At 56.4% G+C, this 13,235-nt stretch overlaps 1 protein-coding gene across 2 annotated transcripts in view; it reads right to left on the minus strand.

Annotated features, from left to right (window-relative positions):
* The window catches only part of Cul4a (cullin 4A), a 32,341-nt gene that overhangs the window by 5,975 nt on the left and 13,131 nt on the right, over positions 1–13,235 (minus strand). For both annotated transcript variants that reach the window (XM_058582712.1, XM_046454864.2), the window contains 13 exons: positions 12,678–12,840; positions 12,220–12,309; positions 10,920–11,002; positions 9,491–9,558; positions 7,601–7,719; positions 7,075–7,267; positions 5,979–6,083; positions 5,725–5,835; positions 5,543–5,628; positions 5,190–5,297; positions 2,588–2,701; positions 594–699; positions 301–473 (listed from right to left, as the gene is read on the minus strand). In XM_058582712.1, coding sequence (XP_058438695.1) covers positions 301–473; positions 594–699; positions 2,588–2,701; positions 5,190–5,297; positions 5,543–5,628; positions 5,725–5,835; positions 5,979–6,083; positions 7,075–7,267; positions 7,601–7,719; positions 9,491–9,558; positions 10,920–11,002; positions 12,220–12,309; positions 12,678–12,840 — 1,519 coding nt within the window. The remainder of the gene's footprint in view (positions 1–300; positions 474–593; positions 700–2,587; positions 2,702–5,189; positions 5,298–5,542; positions 5,629–5,724; positions 5,836–5,978; positions 6,084–7,074; positions 7,268–7,600; positions 7,720–9,490; positions 9,559–10,919; positions 11,003–12,219; positions 12,310–12,677; positions 12,841–13,235) is intronic.

A 13,235-nucleotide genomic window follows, 5' to 3' on the forward strand; every position in this document is an offset into this window, starting at 1 on the left:
GCCCCAGGCCCAGGTACCCAGTTCTGAAAAGCCACCTGTTTTTTGTGCCAGGAGAATCTGCTGCCACAGAGGTGACCCAGCACATCACCGTGTGAGTGGGAATGGCTGCTGTTGAACAGATTTCCAAGTTCCCTTCTCATGGAGACTATAAAGCTCACGAAAGCTACGTGAAAGTAAGTGCTTTTATAAACACAGTATTCAAATCAGTTTTAGGAAATGCTTTGGACCTCTGTCTAGAATCACTGTGAGCACCAACGATCCCTTGGTGAGCACCAAGTACAACGAGAGTGTTGTACATACGGTTTCCTTCATCTGGATCTGGTTGATCTTTATTCTAAACAGCTTGTGCTTGAACTCGGCATTGAAGAGGAATTTGTCCCCGTCCTCCACCTCCTTTCCTTTGGGACTTTTGATCAGGACGCGCGCCTTGCCACAGGCCAGGGACTGCAGTGTTCTTCTCAGTTCACTGTCCTCTGCAAAAGCAAGCACAGGGCGGCATGAACCAACGAGAGCCTCGAAGGCCAGCCAGAGGCAGGCCGCCACCAGCTCCTGCAGCAGCACGGGCTCTGGGACGTCCTGACGAGTCTGCCTACCTATCCCGGTGGCCATTTTTATCTCCTCAAAGCTGAATCCATCTCCCTCGTTGAACATGAGCAGCACCAATGTCTGGAAGAGGGACACCTGGAACTCTTTCTTCCCCTGTAAGACAACAGAATCGCTGCGGCAAGAGCGGCACACGGGCACCCAGGCAGACCACAGAAGAAGCATTCTGCTCTCAAACTTTTTGTGAGGGACGAAGAACTCACTAACACCACCAAGTACGAAGGAATTAGGTCATGGACTGTAAAAGAGTAAAACCACTATTTGGTATTGCAGTTTACAGTTCTTCTCTTAAATTTTTTTCTGAAGCAGTGAGAAAGTTCTTCCCTAAGTCCCACTGAGCGGAAGGGCATCGTCCCATTCTTCCCTAAGTCCCACTGAGCTGAAGGACAAGTGCCATTCTCCCCTAAGACCCACTGAGCGGAAGGGCATCGTCCCATCTATGGCTAGACACACTGCTGACTGGTGTCTAGCAGCTACTCTGCCATCCAACCTTCTCTAGCTATGGGGCCTCTTGGTGGCAGCAGGAATACCTGAGGCCAGAGGAGGGAGGAGGCTCACCTGGGAGGTGGCCAGGGAGGGTGAGCAGGCAGAGCTCCTCCCTACAGGAGCACAGGGATGGCTCTGCCTGGGTCAGCCAGGGCCATCCCCCTGGGCTTGTCCCCAACAGCCCAGAGTGCTAATAGCTGAGCCTGTCCCCGCTGAGAGAGGCTGCACTTCTGTACTGAGGGGACGGGGACAGAAGGAGGGGCTGCCAGGCCACCTGGTAGACCAGCTTGGCCGTGTGTCCAGTGGCGTGGTGGCCTACAGTTGTGCAGCTGGCAGAGGCCGTGCCCTAACTGCAGCACACTAGCAAGGCAGAGCCTGGGGTGGCAGATGAACACGTTACCCTCAGGAGCAGGTGCAAGGACGTGCGCAGATGGACTAAAACCTACGCGATCACACACAGACGAGCATGTTGTATCAGCTGTGCAGAATAGGAGATGGGGACTATGTTGCATAGTGTAGGTGACCGAGCGTCATTTACAGAACTGAGGTTCGATGTGCGCACACAGGGACTCCTTCCTCCTCACCAGCCTGCCTTCTGTGTGCCCTCCCTTCCGCTGACCACTCTTAGCACAGTGGGCACTCTCACTCTAACTGGAGTGATCCAGGAAAGACCGTCATTCAATTGTCAAAGAGCCCCTTGGGGGCCCGTGGGATATGCCAGAACTTATTTACTGGCTTGGCACTTTAAAACAAAAGGAAGAAAACAAAGGAGAAGACCAGGAAGAACCCTGGAGCTGGGGGGCGGCAGCGGCGCAGGCCACTCAGAGGCTGGCCGAGTGCTGAACTGCTAGATGATGCCCCGTGATGCCCCTCCCCTTGTTTCAGCCAGTCCCTTGGTCAGAAGTGACATCTTACTGTATTTTTGATTTTTTTAAATTTTTATCCATTTTATGTGGTGCAAAGGATGGAACCCAGTGCCTCACATGTGCTAGGCGATGCTCTGCCTCTGCACTGCGCCTAGCCCTCCTTCCTGTGTCTGAATTGGAACCCTCTGGCCAGCCGAGAAGCAGAACGCACCTCCCAGTCTCTGCTTGTTCCAGTTACACCAACGCTGCCCCTGACGGACTGGAACATCGTACCAACCCTTAACTACTGTTCAGCTCACAGACCTAGAAAACCCGGGGCTCAATTGTGCCAAACAACGTTTCCTTCTTTGCTATCCAGGTTCAATGACAATTTAAAAAGTTCCATGAACAGCCAGGCGTGGTGGTGCACGCCTATTACTCCAGTGACTAGGGAGGCCAAGGCAGGAGGATCACAAGTTCCAGGCCAGCCTTGGCAACTTAGCAAGAACCTGTCTCTAAATAAACTATAATAAAAGGCTCGAGAATGTGGCTCCGTGGCAGCGCTTGCCTAGCATGTGCTAGGCCCTGGGTTCCATCCCCAACACTGCACGAACAATGCAAAGTGAAACGCCGTGAGGTAGAGAAGAACTTACCTCCTTAAACTCTGCTTTTAAAACGGCGTGCCCCAGCGTGGTCTGCCACTGCAGCTTCCGTCCGCTGTGCTTGCCCAGGTAGAAGGCCTTGAACACCTCCTGGAGCCTGACCATCTGAGGGCACGGAGACACGGGCAGCCTGAGCACACTGGCTGACCACCGGCCGCTGTGGAGTCTCTGCAGTCTCCGGCAGCTCAATCAGAGTGCGGCCCTATGTTCTCAAAGTTGTTTTCCTGATTCCATCACCTGTGAACACTCCCTCCATCCCGACCTTGGGGTTTCTTGTCACACCCGGCTCTCGCTTGGACAGAGAGATGGTGCCCGCAGCCAGATGCCCTGACCTGCTCAGGTCCCAGCTTTCCCTCCCCCCCCCACCTGACACCTGGGCAGAGGACGGTGACAAGCTGCACTGCACTGTGGTGAGAGTGGTGTCTGACCCAGCGAGCCTGCCCACAGGGCACAAGTGCCTCAATGGGCTGGCCAGCAGGTGGGCACTGCAAGTCACTCTCGCCAGCCCCCCGCCACCCGACACCCTATGCCGCCCGGCAAGAAGGCCCTCAGCAGACACAGCCGCTGACCTTGGGCTTCCTGGCCTCTTCCCAGAACCAAAAGAAAGAAATGTCTTTCTTTATGAAGAACTTGGTCTTATGCATTCTGTCACAGCAACAGAAAATAGACTAAGACAAATATTCTCAAAGTGACCGGCAGCTGGGTACAGGCGAAGAGTGCTGGTGAGGAAGTGGTGGATGTAGAAGGCTGTGACTGCTGAAGGGAAGGTGGAGTGGAGCACTATGTGGGGACAGTCTGGAGGGGCTCCAGATGAGCCCATGATGCTACTGGAGGAACTTCCCCAGGAGTGACCACAGATGTTCAAATAAAAATCTGCACCCCACCTTCTTAGATGCATTATTCCTAATAACCCCTGGGCAGAAACAACCCAAATGCCTGTCACTGAGTGGAAAAGTGCAACGTCCTCACCAAACAGTGAGAGGTGGTGACCTGGTGGCTACAGAAGGGCTACAGTGGAAAGCCGTGCAGGGCCCAGAGCCAGAGTCAGCACCAGTGGGGTGGCGTGAGGCCTCTGGTGCAGACTGGCCAGGAAGGGCCTGGAGGAGGGAGGCCTGCCTGTCAGGGCGCACCTCACTACAGTTCAGAGCTTGCAAAGCATGGCAGGGAGCACCTGGGATGAGGGTGGTAACCAAAAGGAGCCCTGTCCAGCAAGCCTGGGGTGGTGTGAGCAGACACCAGAGAGCACCAAGGACCCGTGGATTCCTAGCAGTGAGAGAAATGAAGAAAACTGGTGCCAACGGAAGCTGCTCCCCAGCAGCAGGGCGGAGCTGGGAATCCAGCCCTGTCCCTCAGGTGGATGGGCCCAGGCAGAGCCGTGCAGGACACAGCTGGAGAGCAAAGACATCGGCCACATCACTACCACCAAGAGAAAGGGCCGGACCCACCGCCACTCCCTCGGTGTTGGGTGGGTAGCGTGATGCCCGCTCGTAGCCCCGCTCCTTGTCAGGAAGACGACGTGGCGCTGCCTGTGTCCGTACCCTGGGCTACACTGGGGCACCAGAAAGATGCCATAAAGGACATTCTCAGGCAGCTGGGACAGGCATTCTGTTGGGCATTCCTGGCTTGACAGGGGCTCTGGTGCTCTTGGGAGAGACCACAGAAGCCTTCAGGGTGAGGGGACAGCACACCTGTCCCCATGGACCAGGAACACACGCACAGGAGAGACTCGCCACGTGGCAGCACTCATGTGGGCGCTCCTGGACCTGGCTTGCACCTGCTCCTTCAGAGTAAGAAACGGGTGGCCACAGGAGGCCGGCCGGGAGCGACCTGCAGGGTTTCAGCCTCGGCAGGCAGGCTCGGGAGGAGCCAGCACAGCTGCTGCAGAGAGGCCCCCGAGGGACGGCGGGGGCCTCGAATGCAGGGTGCCCTGGGCCCTGGCAGGCACGGGTGAGAGGCAGAGGTGGGCAGCGCTTGGAGTCAGGGAAGCCCAAGGACAGAACAGCGTGGGTGCGGGCGCTGCACACGCCCGAGGGCGAGTGACATGCCAGCCATGTGGGGCGAGGGCACAGCACTGGGTGGGGACTGATGGAGAAAATAGATGACCTCAAGGCCACTGACAAGGGAAGACCGAGCAGAGTCCACTCAGCCGAGTTTGGGAGTGAGGTTCACACGTCCCAGGAGAGGCTGTGGGCCCAGCTCTGCCCCGTCTGGCTTCGCCAGCCCCCAGCTGGGAGGCCCCACTCATCATTCACTACAGTCGTGGGCACTGTCCAGGAAGCCCCCTGGCCCCACTGGAGCCACCTTCCCCATCACTCGGAACTTCCTTTGCCAGGGTCTCCTCCTCCAGGATGGGGACTCTGCCTCCCACCTGCACGTCAAGGCCGAAGGCTTCCACATTCCCCAGCAGACTGAAGGACGAGTGGACCAGCAGCCACTTAGGAAGCAAGCGCTCTGAGGCAGGTGGACCCACTGTGGCCACCGGGGTCAATTCCCAGCCCCGCCCTTCAAAGACCACAGAGCACGTCTTGATGCACACCCCGCTCCTGGGCAGCGTGTCTGAGCACGGTGGGTCTGCCCTGAGGGCCGTGCTTACCTCCGGAGGCAGGTGCACTTCCATGGGTGTGTAGGTGGGCCAGTACCCCATGGTGAGGATGTTCACGGTAAGGTCGATAGGGCCTGGGGCACTCTGGTTCTGCATGTGCTGAAAACACAGGGTCCAAAACAGTGAGCTTAGAAGGTCATCAGAGACACTTGGTGGACCGGTGAGGAAATGGGTGGTTTTCAAGATAAAGTGTCAGCAGGCGTGCCAGTGCCCAAAACCAGAGCACTCAGGCCCACACCAGGTCCCAGCAACACTAGCACGGCTCTGCTTCTTCTGATCACGGCCCACGGGACACACTGCTAGACCCAGTCAACCAGTGCGCCACCTGCAGCCACTCTGCTCACCTGCTTGAAGTGAACCATGATGTCCTTGGAAAGCTCCATGTCCTTGAACATCCCCTCCAGCTTGCTGGTGAATGCAGCCCCGCACTCTGTGACACAGGAGAGACCCGCAGTGCGTCCCAGCAGAGGCACAGGAGCCGCCCGCTGCCCCAGGGCCAGGAGCCCCCTCTGCCCCCAGGGCTCACCATGCTTGAGCTTGGACAGCATCGACTTTTCAGCATCCACCGAGGCACTTTTGCCAACCAGGAGTCTCTTTGCCAGATCTTTCTTATAAAATGCTTCAAAGACATCTTTGCCTGTGTGAAAGCAGGGAGAGCACACAGAACGTCAGGGCTGAGAGGACGCACCGTGGCCACAGAGGCCAGTGCTGTCCTGTCCCAGGGCCTCTGTCCAGAAGACCCCCCTGGCGAGCCTGGGGCCCCCAGCACCCCGTGCTCACCATGGATGAACCTGAAGAGGATCATGATCTTGTCCAGAATCCTCTCCAGCTCCTCGTCTGTTGCCTCCTTGTTGCCCGCCCGGAGCTTTGAATCCACGTGCTTGGCTGTGCGAGCAAGAGTGAGCTGGGACAGCGTGTGGCTGTGGCTCAGTGGCAGAGTGCTTGCCTCACACGCCCAGGCCCTGTGTCTCACACAGAAGGGACAGGGAGAGAGGGAGAAGGGGCGGCGGGCCTGCCTCTCTTCCTCAGGCAATCCCTGAACAGCCCCTCTCCACAATGACACCCATGCACTGAGGGGTAACTGTCTGCAATCTTCAGTTCCGCAAAAACAAACACCCCCCAGAGCCTGAACAGAGTCACAAAGGGGCTTGAACTCTCTCTTCTAACCCAAATCAAGAAGGAAACTGACTCCAGTTTAACCACGTGGGTTCCCGACTTGCTACTGCACAGAGGCTGGAAAGTCCAACTTCAAGAGCTAAGAAATAAGCCCAGAGGTGACCTTCTCACAGAAGAATTCTTAGGGCTTCAAAGAGGCTAAATCCAAGTGTCAGTATGGGCATACGAGGACTCCTCAGTGTGGGGCATTCTGAGTGTGCAGACAAGCACACAACCATCTGGTGAACACTGCTCTGCTTTACACCAAGAGTCAACAGACTCCGAAGCCCTGTGTTACAGGACCCCTTGCCCTTTGCTACTGTAGATTTAAAACACTTTTACTGGCTGATAAAATTTGAGTTCTAAAATACTATTTTGACACTGTGAAGTAATTATACAAAGGTGATTATTCAAACAGCCACATGCTGTCCCCTCTGAAATCTCCCCAATCCCATCCTATTCCATGCCGAGTTGTGAAGGTAAAGGGCTAGGAAAGACTGAGTCACACACGCAGGCCAAGCACCCTCCCACCCTTCCAGGAGCACACTGGCGCCCAGCCCGGCAGTACAGACCTATCTGGCGAGGCCACGTTCACCCTCGTGGAACGGCACACACGTAGGTGCAGCCTCCACATGCTGTGTACCCACAGGGAGTGACGAGCCCCCAACAAGGAGCCCAACATTTGGGAACCTGGTCTGCTTGGCTCCCTTCTCACGCGTACCGATGAGCTCGGCGGGCTTGTTGGGCCTCCGGTTGATGAAGGCCTCGAAGGACTCCTTCATCAGGTTGACGAAGCGCTCATTCCTTTGGAAGCACACCTCCACCACGTGGTCCACCCTGTCCTTGAACTCCAGCAGGTCCTGCACCATGTCCTTGTCCTTCTCAGGGTTGATGACAATTGCTGTCCCAAAAGTCTACAAAAACCAGGTGCCATGCCAGAGTCAGGCAGTGCCCCCTAGGGCCACCAGAACTGCCTGCAGACGCTAACCACCATCCTGGGGTGGGCAGAGCCTGGGGCTGAGAGGTCCTGAGCTGGCACCTGGCAGTGCCCCTGAGGAGTAGGACACGCAGGGAGCTACTGCAAAGTGCTGCCCGAGCAGGCGAGGCCCTGTGTCCTGCCATCCCAAGGCACAGTGGGACTGAGCTAGTGTCCATGCCAGTGACCCAGCAGGCTGCATGCGCCTCCCTGCGCGGGGACCTGGAGGAATAGGCAGTTGCTGCCCGGCACTCGCAACCCTCCCACGCACCTTGATGTACTCGCTCCAGTGCTGCAGCAGCGCATGCTGCCCGCCCTTCACACGGCTGAACAGCTGGTACATCTGCGTGAGGTCGGGCACTCTGTTCTCGTCTAGCAGGTGGTCAAGCCCTACATGCAGAAACGCGGGGGGTTATGGCAGTACCCCAGCACCGAGAAGCACACAGCGCGCTGCTTGTCTCTGTGTGGCGATCTGGCCCAGGTGGACACTGAGGTCGGCCTTGGTAGGTGGGCCTTGTTTCCCAGGTCGGGAGGTGTGTCATTGACTTCTTCGTTCCACCGGCGCTCCTGTTCCAGTACCGGGGTGACAGCCAGAGAAGCATTCCAGATACTCGCCTGGAGACCCACCATGTGGCTATCTGATCTCCGGTTTGACCATTAGTAATCAACTCAGACCTGATCTTTAGTGGACTGGTCCTCTCATGCATAATAAGTTGAGACAGAAACTTCTCAGACACTCTGAGGATCTAATGTAGCATTTTTAGATTTTCAGTGTGTGCAGCCATGTTCTGAACCTGGAGAGGCAGCTGGGCTGGGGGGCCGGGAGCCCTCAGACACCCAGCCCCTAGCCCAACACCTGGGCGTGAGGCGGCCTGCATACCACAGGCAGTGAGCGAGCTGCTGAGCTGCAGCCAGAGTCCCCAGCGCCTGCCATGTCTCCTGTCACTCCTTGTCTACTCATGCAAATAAGACCTTTGCGTTTTAGTTTTCTAGTTTATTTCCCTGAAACCCTAAACAGTGTCTTGTTGAAAAATTTTAAAATTTTAAAAAATTTTAAAAATTTAAAATTTTATACTTTTTAAAAGCTTCTAACAAAATCCAGAATAAGCTTTTACACATAAAATTTGCCATTTTCTTACAACCATTCTGCTCGAAGTATGCAGTAAACAAATGCACACAACCTCTGCCCTCCTGTGGGGTCTTTCTTTCTCACAGACGGATTCCTTTTTTACGAGACATAGATTTTGGGTGGATGATGCCTGAGGTCCTCAGGCAGCTGTGATGGTTTCCTGGGGTGCAGGTGGGAACCCCCTGGGACTGGAACGGTGGCTCGGGCACCAGTGTCAGCCATGGAGCAGGCCCTGATGGTGCCGAGGGTCTTCTGGGACCCAGACCTGCGCTCAGTAGTCTTCTCTGACCACTGATGCTCAGGGACACCTAGCTTCCCTTTCAGCTTTCCCCAGCTGGCACCTGGAGGTCCCCTGCTCATGGGTCTTGCTGGGGACAGGGCTCCTATCCATGGAGCAGAGCTCAAGCCAGAGCATGTGTGGTCATGACGTGGAACCACCCAGACTGGACCCCAGGTACCAGTGGCCTGGGAGAGCTGCAGCCCCAAATGCATCTAAGATGGGTTTTGAACGGCCCTGAACACCTGGAAGTCACAGAATGACCAAGTGCCAGCGGCTCTGAAAGGCCAGGCTGCTGGTCAGGGCACTTGGCCACTTAAGAGAGCTTCAGGAAGGGAAACAACATGCAAGGTGCGGAGCCTGTTCTCTTCCTCAGGAGACCAGGAGGAATGTGCCTATGTGTGGTGGGTCACAGTTCTGGCCGTCCACTCAACGATGGGCCACGCACACCTGCCGAGGCTCTCAATGGCCACCGGCTCAGCATGTGCAGGACACCCAGGAGCACAGGTGTCTGTCTGCACAGGGAGTCCCTCTGCTCCTAGATGGCCCCCCGTGAGCTCCCTGCACGGCTGCTGGGCTGGAGGGCTGGCTAGGCCGCGCCGCTCCTTCCAACCACACACCTTCCCATCGCCGGCTGGGTGCTCGCTGAAGATTCTTGATGCCTGTGAGAACCCATGCCCGGACCCTCCCCCAGGCCGATCCTGCCTACTCCTGGGGAGGCCAGCACTCGTGTCCACTCACACAGTGGGACCGACCTTTCTGCAGAATCGCTGTCAAGTGTTCTCCCAGCAGCTGCTTCTCTACACAGGCGATCAGAGGTCTCCTGTAAAACCACAGAGCGCCAGGTCAGGAACAGGACTGGTCAGCCACGAGGCAAGGTGCCCACAGCCCCAGCTTCCCACTGGCCCTTCTCAATATTCTAAATGCAACCTGCTGAACGGCACGGTGGGGCCCGGCAGAGAGCGGGTGCCCAGGGTGACGGCCACGCTGGCTGGCAGCTAGCGCACTGGCTGCGCCGTGGAGCTGCTTTTTCCTGAGCAGCATGTGGGGCCCTAGGCAGGCTGGTCTGCTCTGGGCCAGCCTGGGGCACGCTGCTGTTCCTGACGAGTGGCAGCCTGGACTGCGACCCTGCTGCGCTGACGGCCTTCTCCCCACACCTCGCTGACCGGGCCCAGGCTCCTCGCCCTTGTCTCCTGTGGCAGCCCCAAGACCCACACCCACTTCTGCCTCTTTTTTCCACTAGGCAGAATTCTGCGTCTCCTGGATGTCCCCACCCCCACCAGCAGTGCACGAGGGCCACACAGAGCGGGCGCCTGAGGGTCTGGAACTCAGCAGGCGAAACACCACGTGCACATGACACACAGGTCACCTCCTGGTGCTTGCCCATTATCCACAGCTCAACCCCATTTTGGTTCTTTTCAGATCAGAGGGGCTGATCTGATCCTGAGGCGTGTCAACCTTAGGTTTGTTCACTTGAGAGTTGGGAGGAAACTTTGTCACACGCCACCTATGTAAAACCGCCGCGGCAGCCCATGGAGGACGGAGGGGGAGTGCAGGGCGGTGAAGACTCCTGGAGCCTGCTGGCCCCTCTGCCGGCCTCCGGCGCTGCCCCCATCCCTGCTCGTGCAGCTCGGCTCTGGGCAGATGCGGCCGTGGGCTCCCCGACGTGTCCTCTAAACAGGCTGCACTGGCTCATGGCACTTCCTGGCGCCCTGTCTGCTGGAGACCCTGCTCCTCTCTCCTCCCGCCTGGCCCTCCACCCTGGAGCTGAGTTTTGCACACGTGACCATGTTCACCTCTGCCCCCTCCTGTCCAGTCCTGGGCTCGGTTTCCCTGGAATGGACACTCAGGCCACTCCCCCTTCCCTCGTTACTCCTTGGCCTCAAGAAAGAAACCATGGAAAGAGAAACCAACGTGACCGTTCCATAGTGCACTGCAGTCACGTATGATGTGTGCCAAAAAGTTCGGGGCAAGGGTGTGTTCCACCACGGGCCCCACTGAGGTGCCTTTCCCTCCACAGGAAGCCAAGTGCTCAGCTGGAATCGCTCCCCACGGCACTCACTAGTGACAGCACAGCATGGACAGCAGAAGCAAAAGTGCGCCAGGAGTGGGGACACTTGCGGGGAGCCAACACCAGGCAGGAAGGCACCTGACCTCCGTGCACAGGGCCCGTGAGCAACTCACTGTGTGCTGTGATCCAGGTACGTGATCACGCGGTCTCCCTCTTCCTCCAGGCGCTTACTCACGTGGTTAAGGTACTCGGGGACCTTCCGAAGGAACACCGAACACATCAGTAGCACAAAGATCCTGGCTTTTACCCAAGAACCCAAACCCTGCTTTCCTTGTAAATTAAGAAGAGTACGTTCAAGACGAACACTGACGACTACAGGGGCCGGGGGCGTGAAAGTCAGCTGGGAGGTGACCCATCACCTCAGGAGGCCCAGGCTGCGCTGATGTTGCCCTGCCCAGAGTCACTCCCTCCCTGAGGCCCATGGCCTGCAGTGTCATCTCGAAGGAGGGTACTGGGCCTGCCACAACCCTGCACCCAGGCACAGCAGCCAGTAGGCAGCTGACACCCTACATCACGCAGAGGTCTCAGAGGATGCCGTACGTGACCCCAAAGCTGCTGCCAGGCTGTGTCTCACGCGAAGCTCCCTCCAAAACCAGGCCTGGGACCAGCCAGGGTGTGTGCTGTGCTCTGCAGATGGCACAAGGTGATCAGCCCAGTGCAGTCCCTTAGGGCTGTGCTCACGTATCTGGGAAGCCGGTACCAGGGATTGAACCCTGGGGTGTTTGATCACTGAGCCACATCCCAGTCCTTTTAAAAGACTTTATTTGAAAACAGAGTCTCGGGGCTGGGGATGTGGCTCAACTGGTAGTGCGCTCGCCTGGCATGCGTGAGGCACTGGGCTCGATCCTCAGCACCACATAAAAATAAAATAAAGATGTTGTGTTCACCTAAAAAACTAAAAAATAAACATTTAAAAATAAGTAAATAAATAAAGACAGGGTCTCCATGAGTTGCTTAGGGCCTCGCTAAGTTGCTGAGGCTGGTTTTCAGTTTGGGACCCTCCTCCTCAGCCTAATTAAGCCACTGTAGTTATAGAAATGTGCCACCGTGCCCGGCTACATAAGGATTTGGGGGAAATTTTTCCCCAATGCTTCCTAGAGATTAAAACTTTGGGTTTTCTTTCCTGTTTGGGATTTACTCATTTTCCCTGATTAAACTTGAGATCCTTTACTATTTCAGGAAATGTCTTGTGGGTTTTATCTGTAGGGGGAGACAGAAATGCAGTTTCTGAGAGAAGGGAAGGAAAGCAGATCCTTACCAGGACGGGAATAAGCTCACCACTGGGCACTCTGGCCAACCCAGCTCCTCCCCAGGAGAAGGCCCTCGGGGTGGGGGGAGGTAACCCCGAGGCACTGCACCAGAGCACAGCTAAAGAGACAGGACAGGAGATTGAGAAGCACCCCAGGGTCTCACCTCTCTCTCTTGCATTAATCTTTGGCCTTCTGCAGCATATAAACAATTAGTTTCTTCTAAAAATTTCAGCTCAAACGAATCTTTATATACCTAAGAAACAAGAGGTCAGTGACCAATTTCAGTGATGAAGCCTCAAGGGCTAGGGACCGCCTCCTGCGGCAGCCCTGGGCCCAGCTGCCCACAGCACCTGCGCAGGGCTCCCCAAGCACTGTCCTGGGTTTTCCCCTGCGGGGGCTAGCCCCTTAAAGGGTGTAGCTTTGTCCTTTACAGTGTATTGGCATTTATTTCCACTTTTGTCACCTGATTTTACGATACATTTGCTATAAAAGATAATTATCGTTTTTAACGTATTCGCATCTGTCAGTCTTTCTCCAGTGGCTCCTGGTACACGGTCAGCCCGAGTACCACGCCCTCCTTAAAAGTTAATGACCTCCCTCTTCCTGCACAGGGAAGCTCACCTGAAGGTCCGAGAGCATGCCCAGCAGGCTGCGCAGTAGGCTCCTGTCCACAGCCTCACCGCTGCGCTCCCGTTCGATCAGCAGAAGGATCCCATCGATGGTCTTGCTCTGAACCATCTTGTCACTGATGATGTGGTTTCTGAACAGCTCCAACCCCATGTCCCTGGATAATGGTGAAGATACAATAGACTTGGGTCTCGTGCCTCCACTCCAGCTGTCCACAAGCCCTATCAGGGGCTGCTCTTCATGGACCCTTACATTAAAAGCAATTATTTCTGGCCAGTCCAGGATGCCTTGTCTCCTTCCTTACAGGATGCTCATCTCCTGGAAAGGTCAAGCTGACCATCCCAAGCGGAGGTATGGTCTCAGCTCGCGTTTGTAGCTGACAGTCCAATCACTGCTGGGCACAACTCCCGGCCCAAGCCCAGCTCAGCTGCTCCTCCTGGGGAGCCTTGGCGTTGGACCTGTCCTTTTCCCTCTGCTGACCCCGGAGCTCCCTCTCCAGGCACCAGGGCCCTGGTGCTGGGTGGATCCCTTCCAACCACAGATCTTAAAGTC

The sequence above is a fragment of the Marmota monax genome, unplaced genomic scaffold (genome assembly GCF_021218885.2).
Source record: "Marmota monax isolate L192 unplaced genomic scaffold, Marmota_monax_Labrador192_F-V1.1 WCK01_AAM20220418_F8-fsc00026, whole genome shotgun sequence".
NCBI classification, from domain to species: domain Eukaryota; kingdom Metazoa; phylum Chordata; class Mammalia; order Rodentia; family Sciuridae; genus Marmota; species Marmota monax.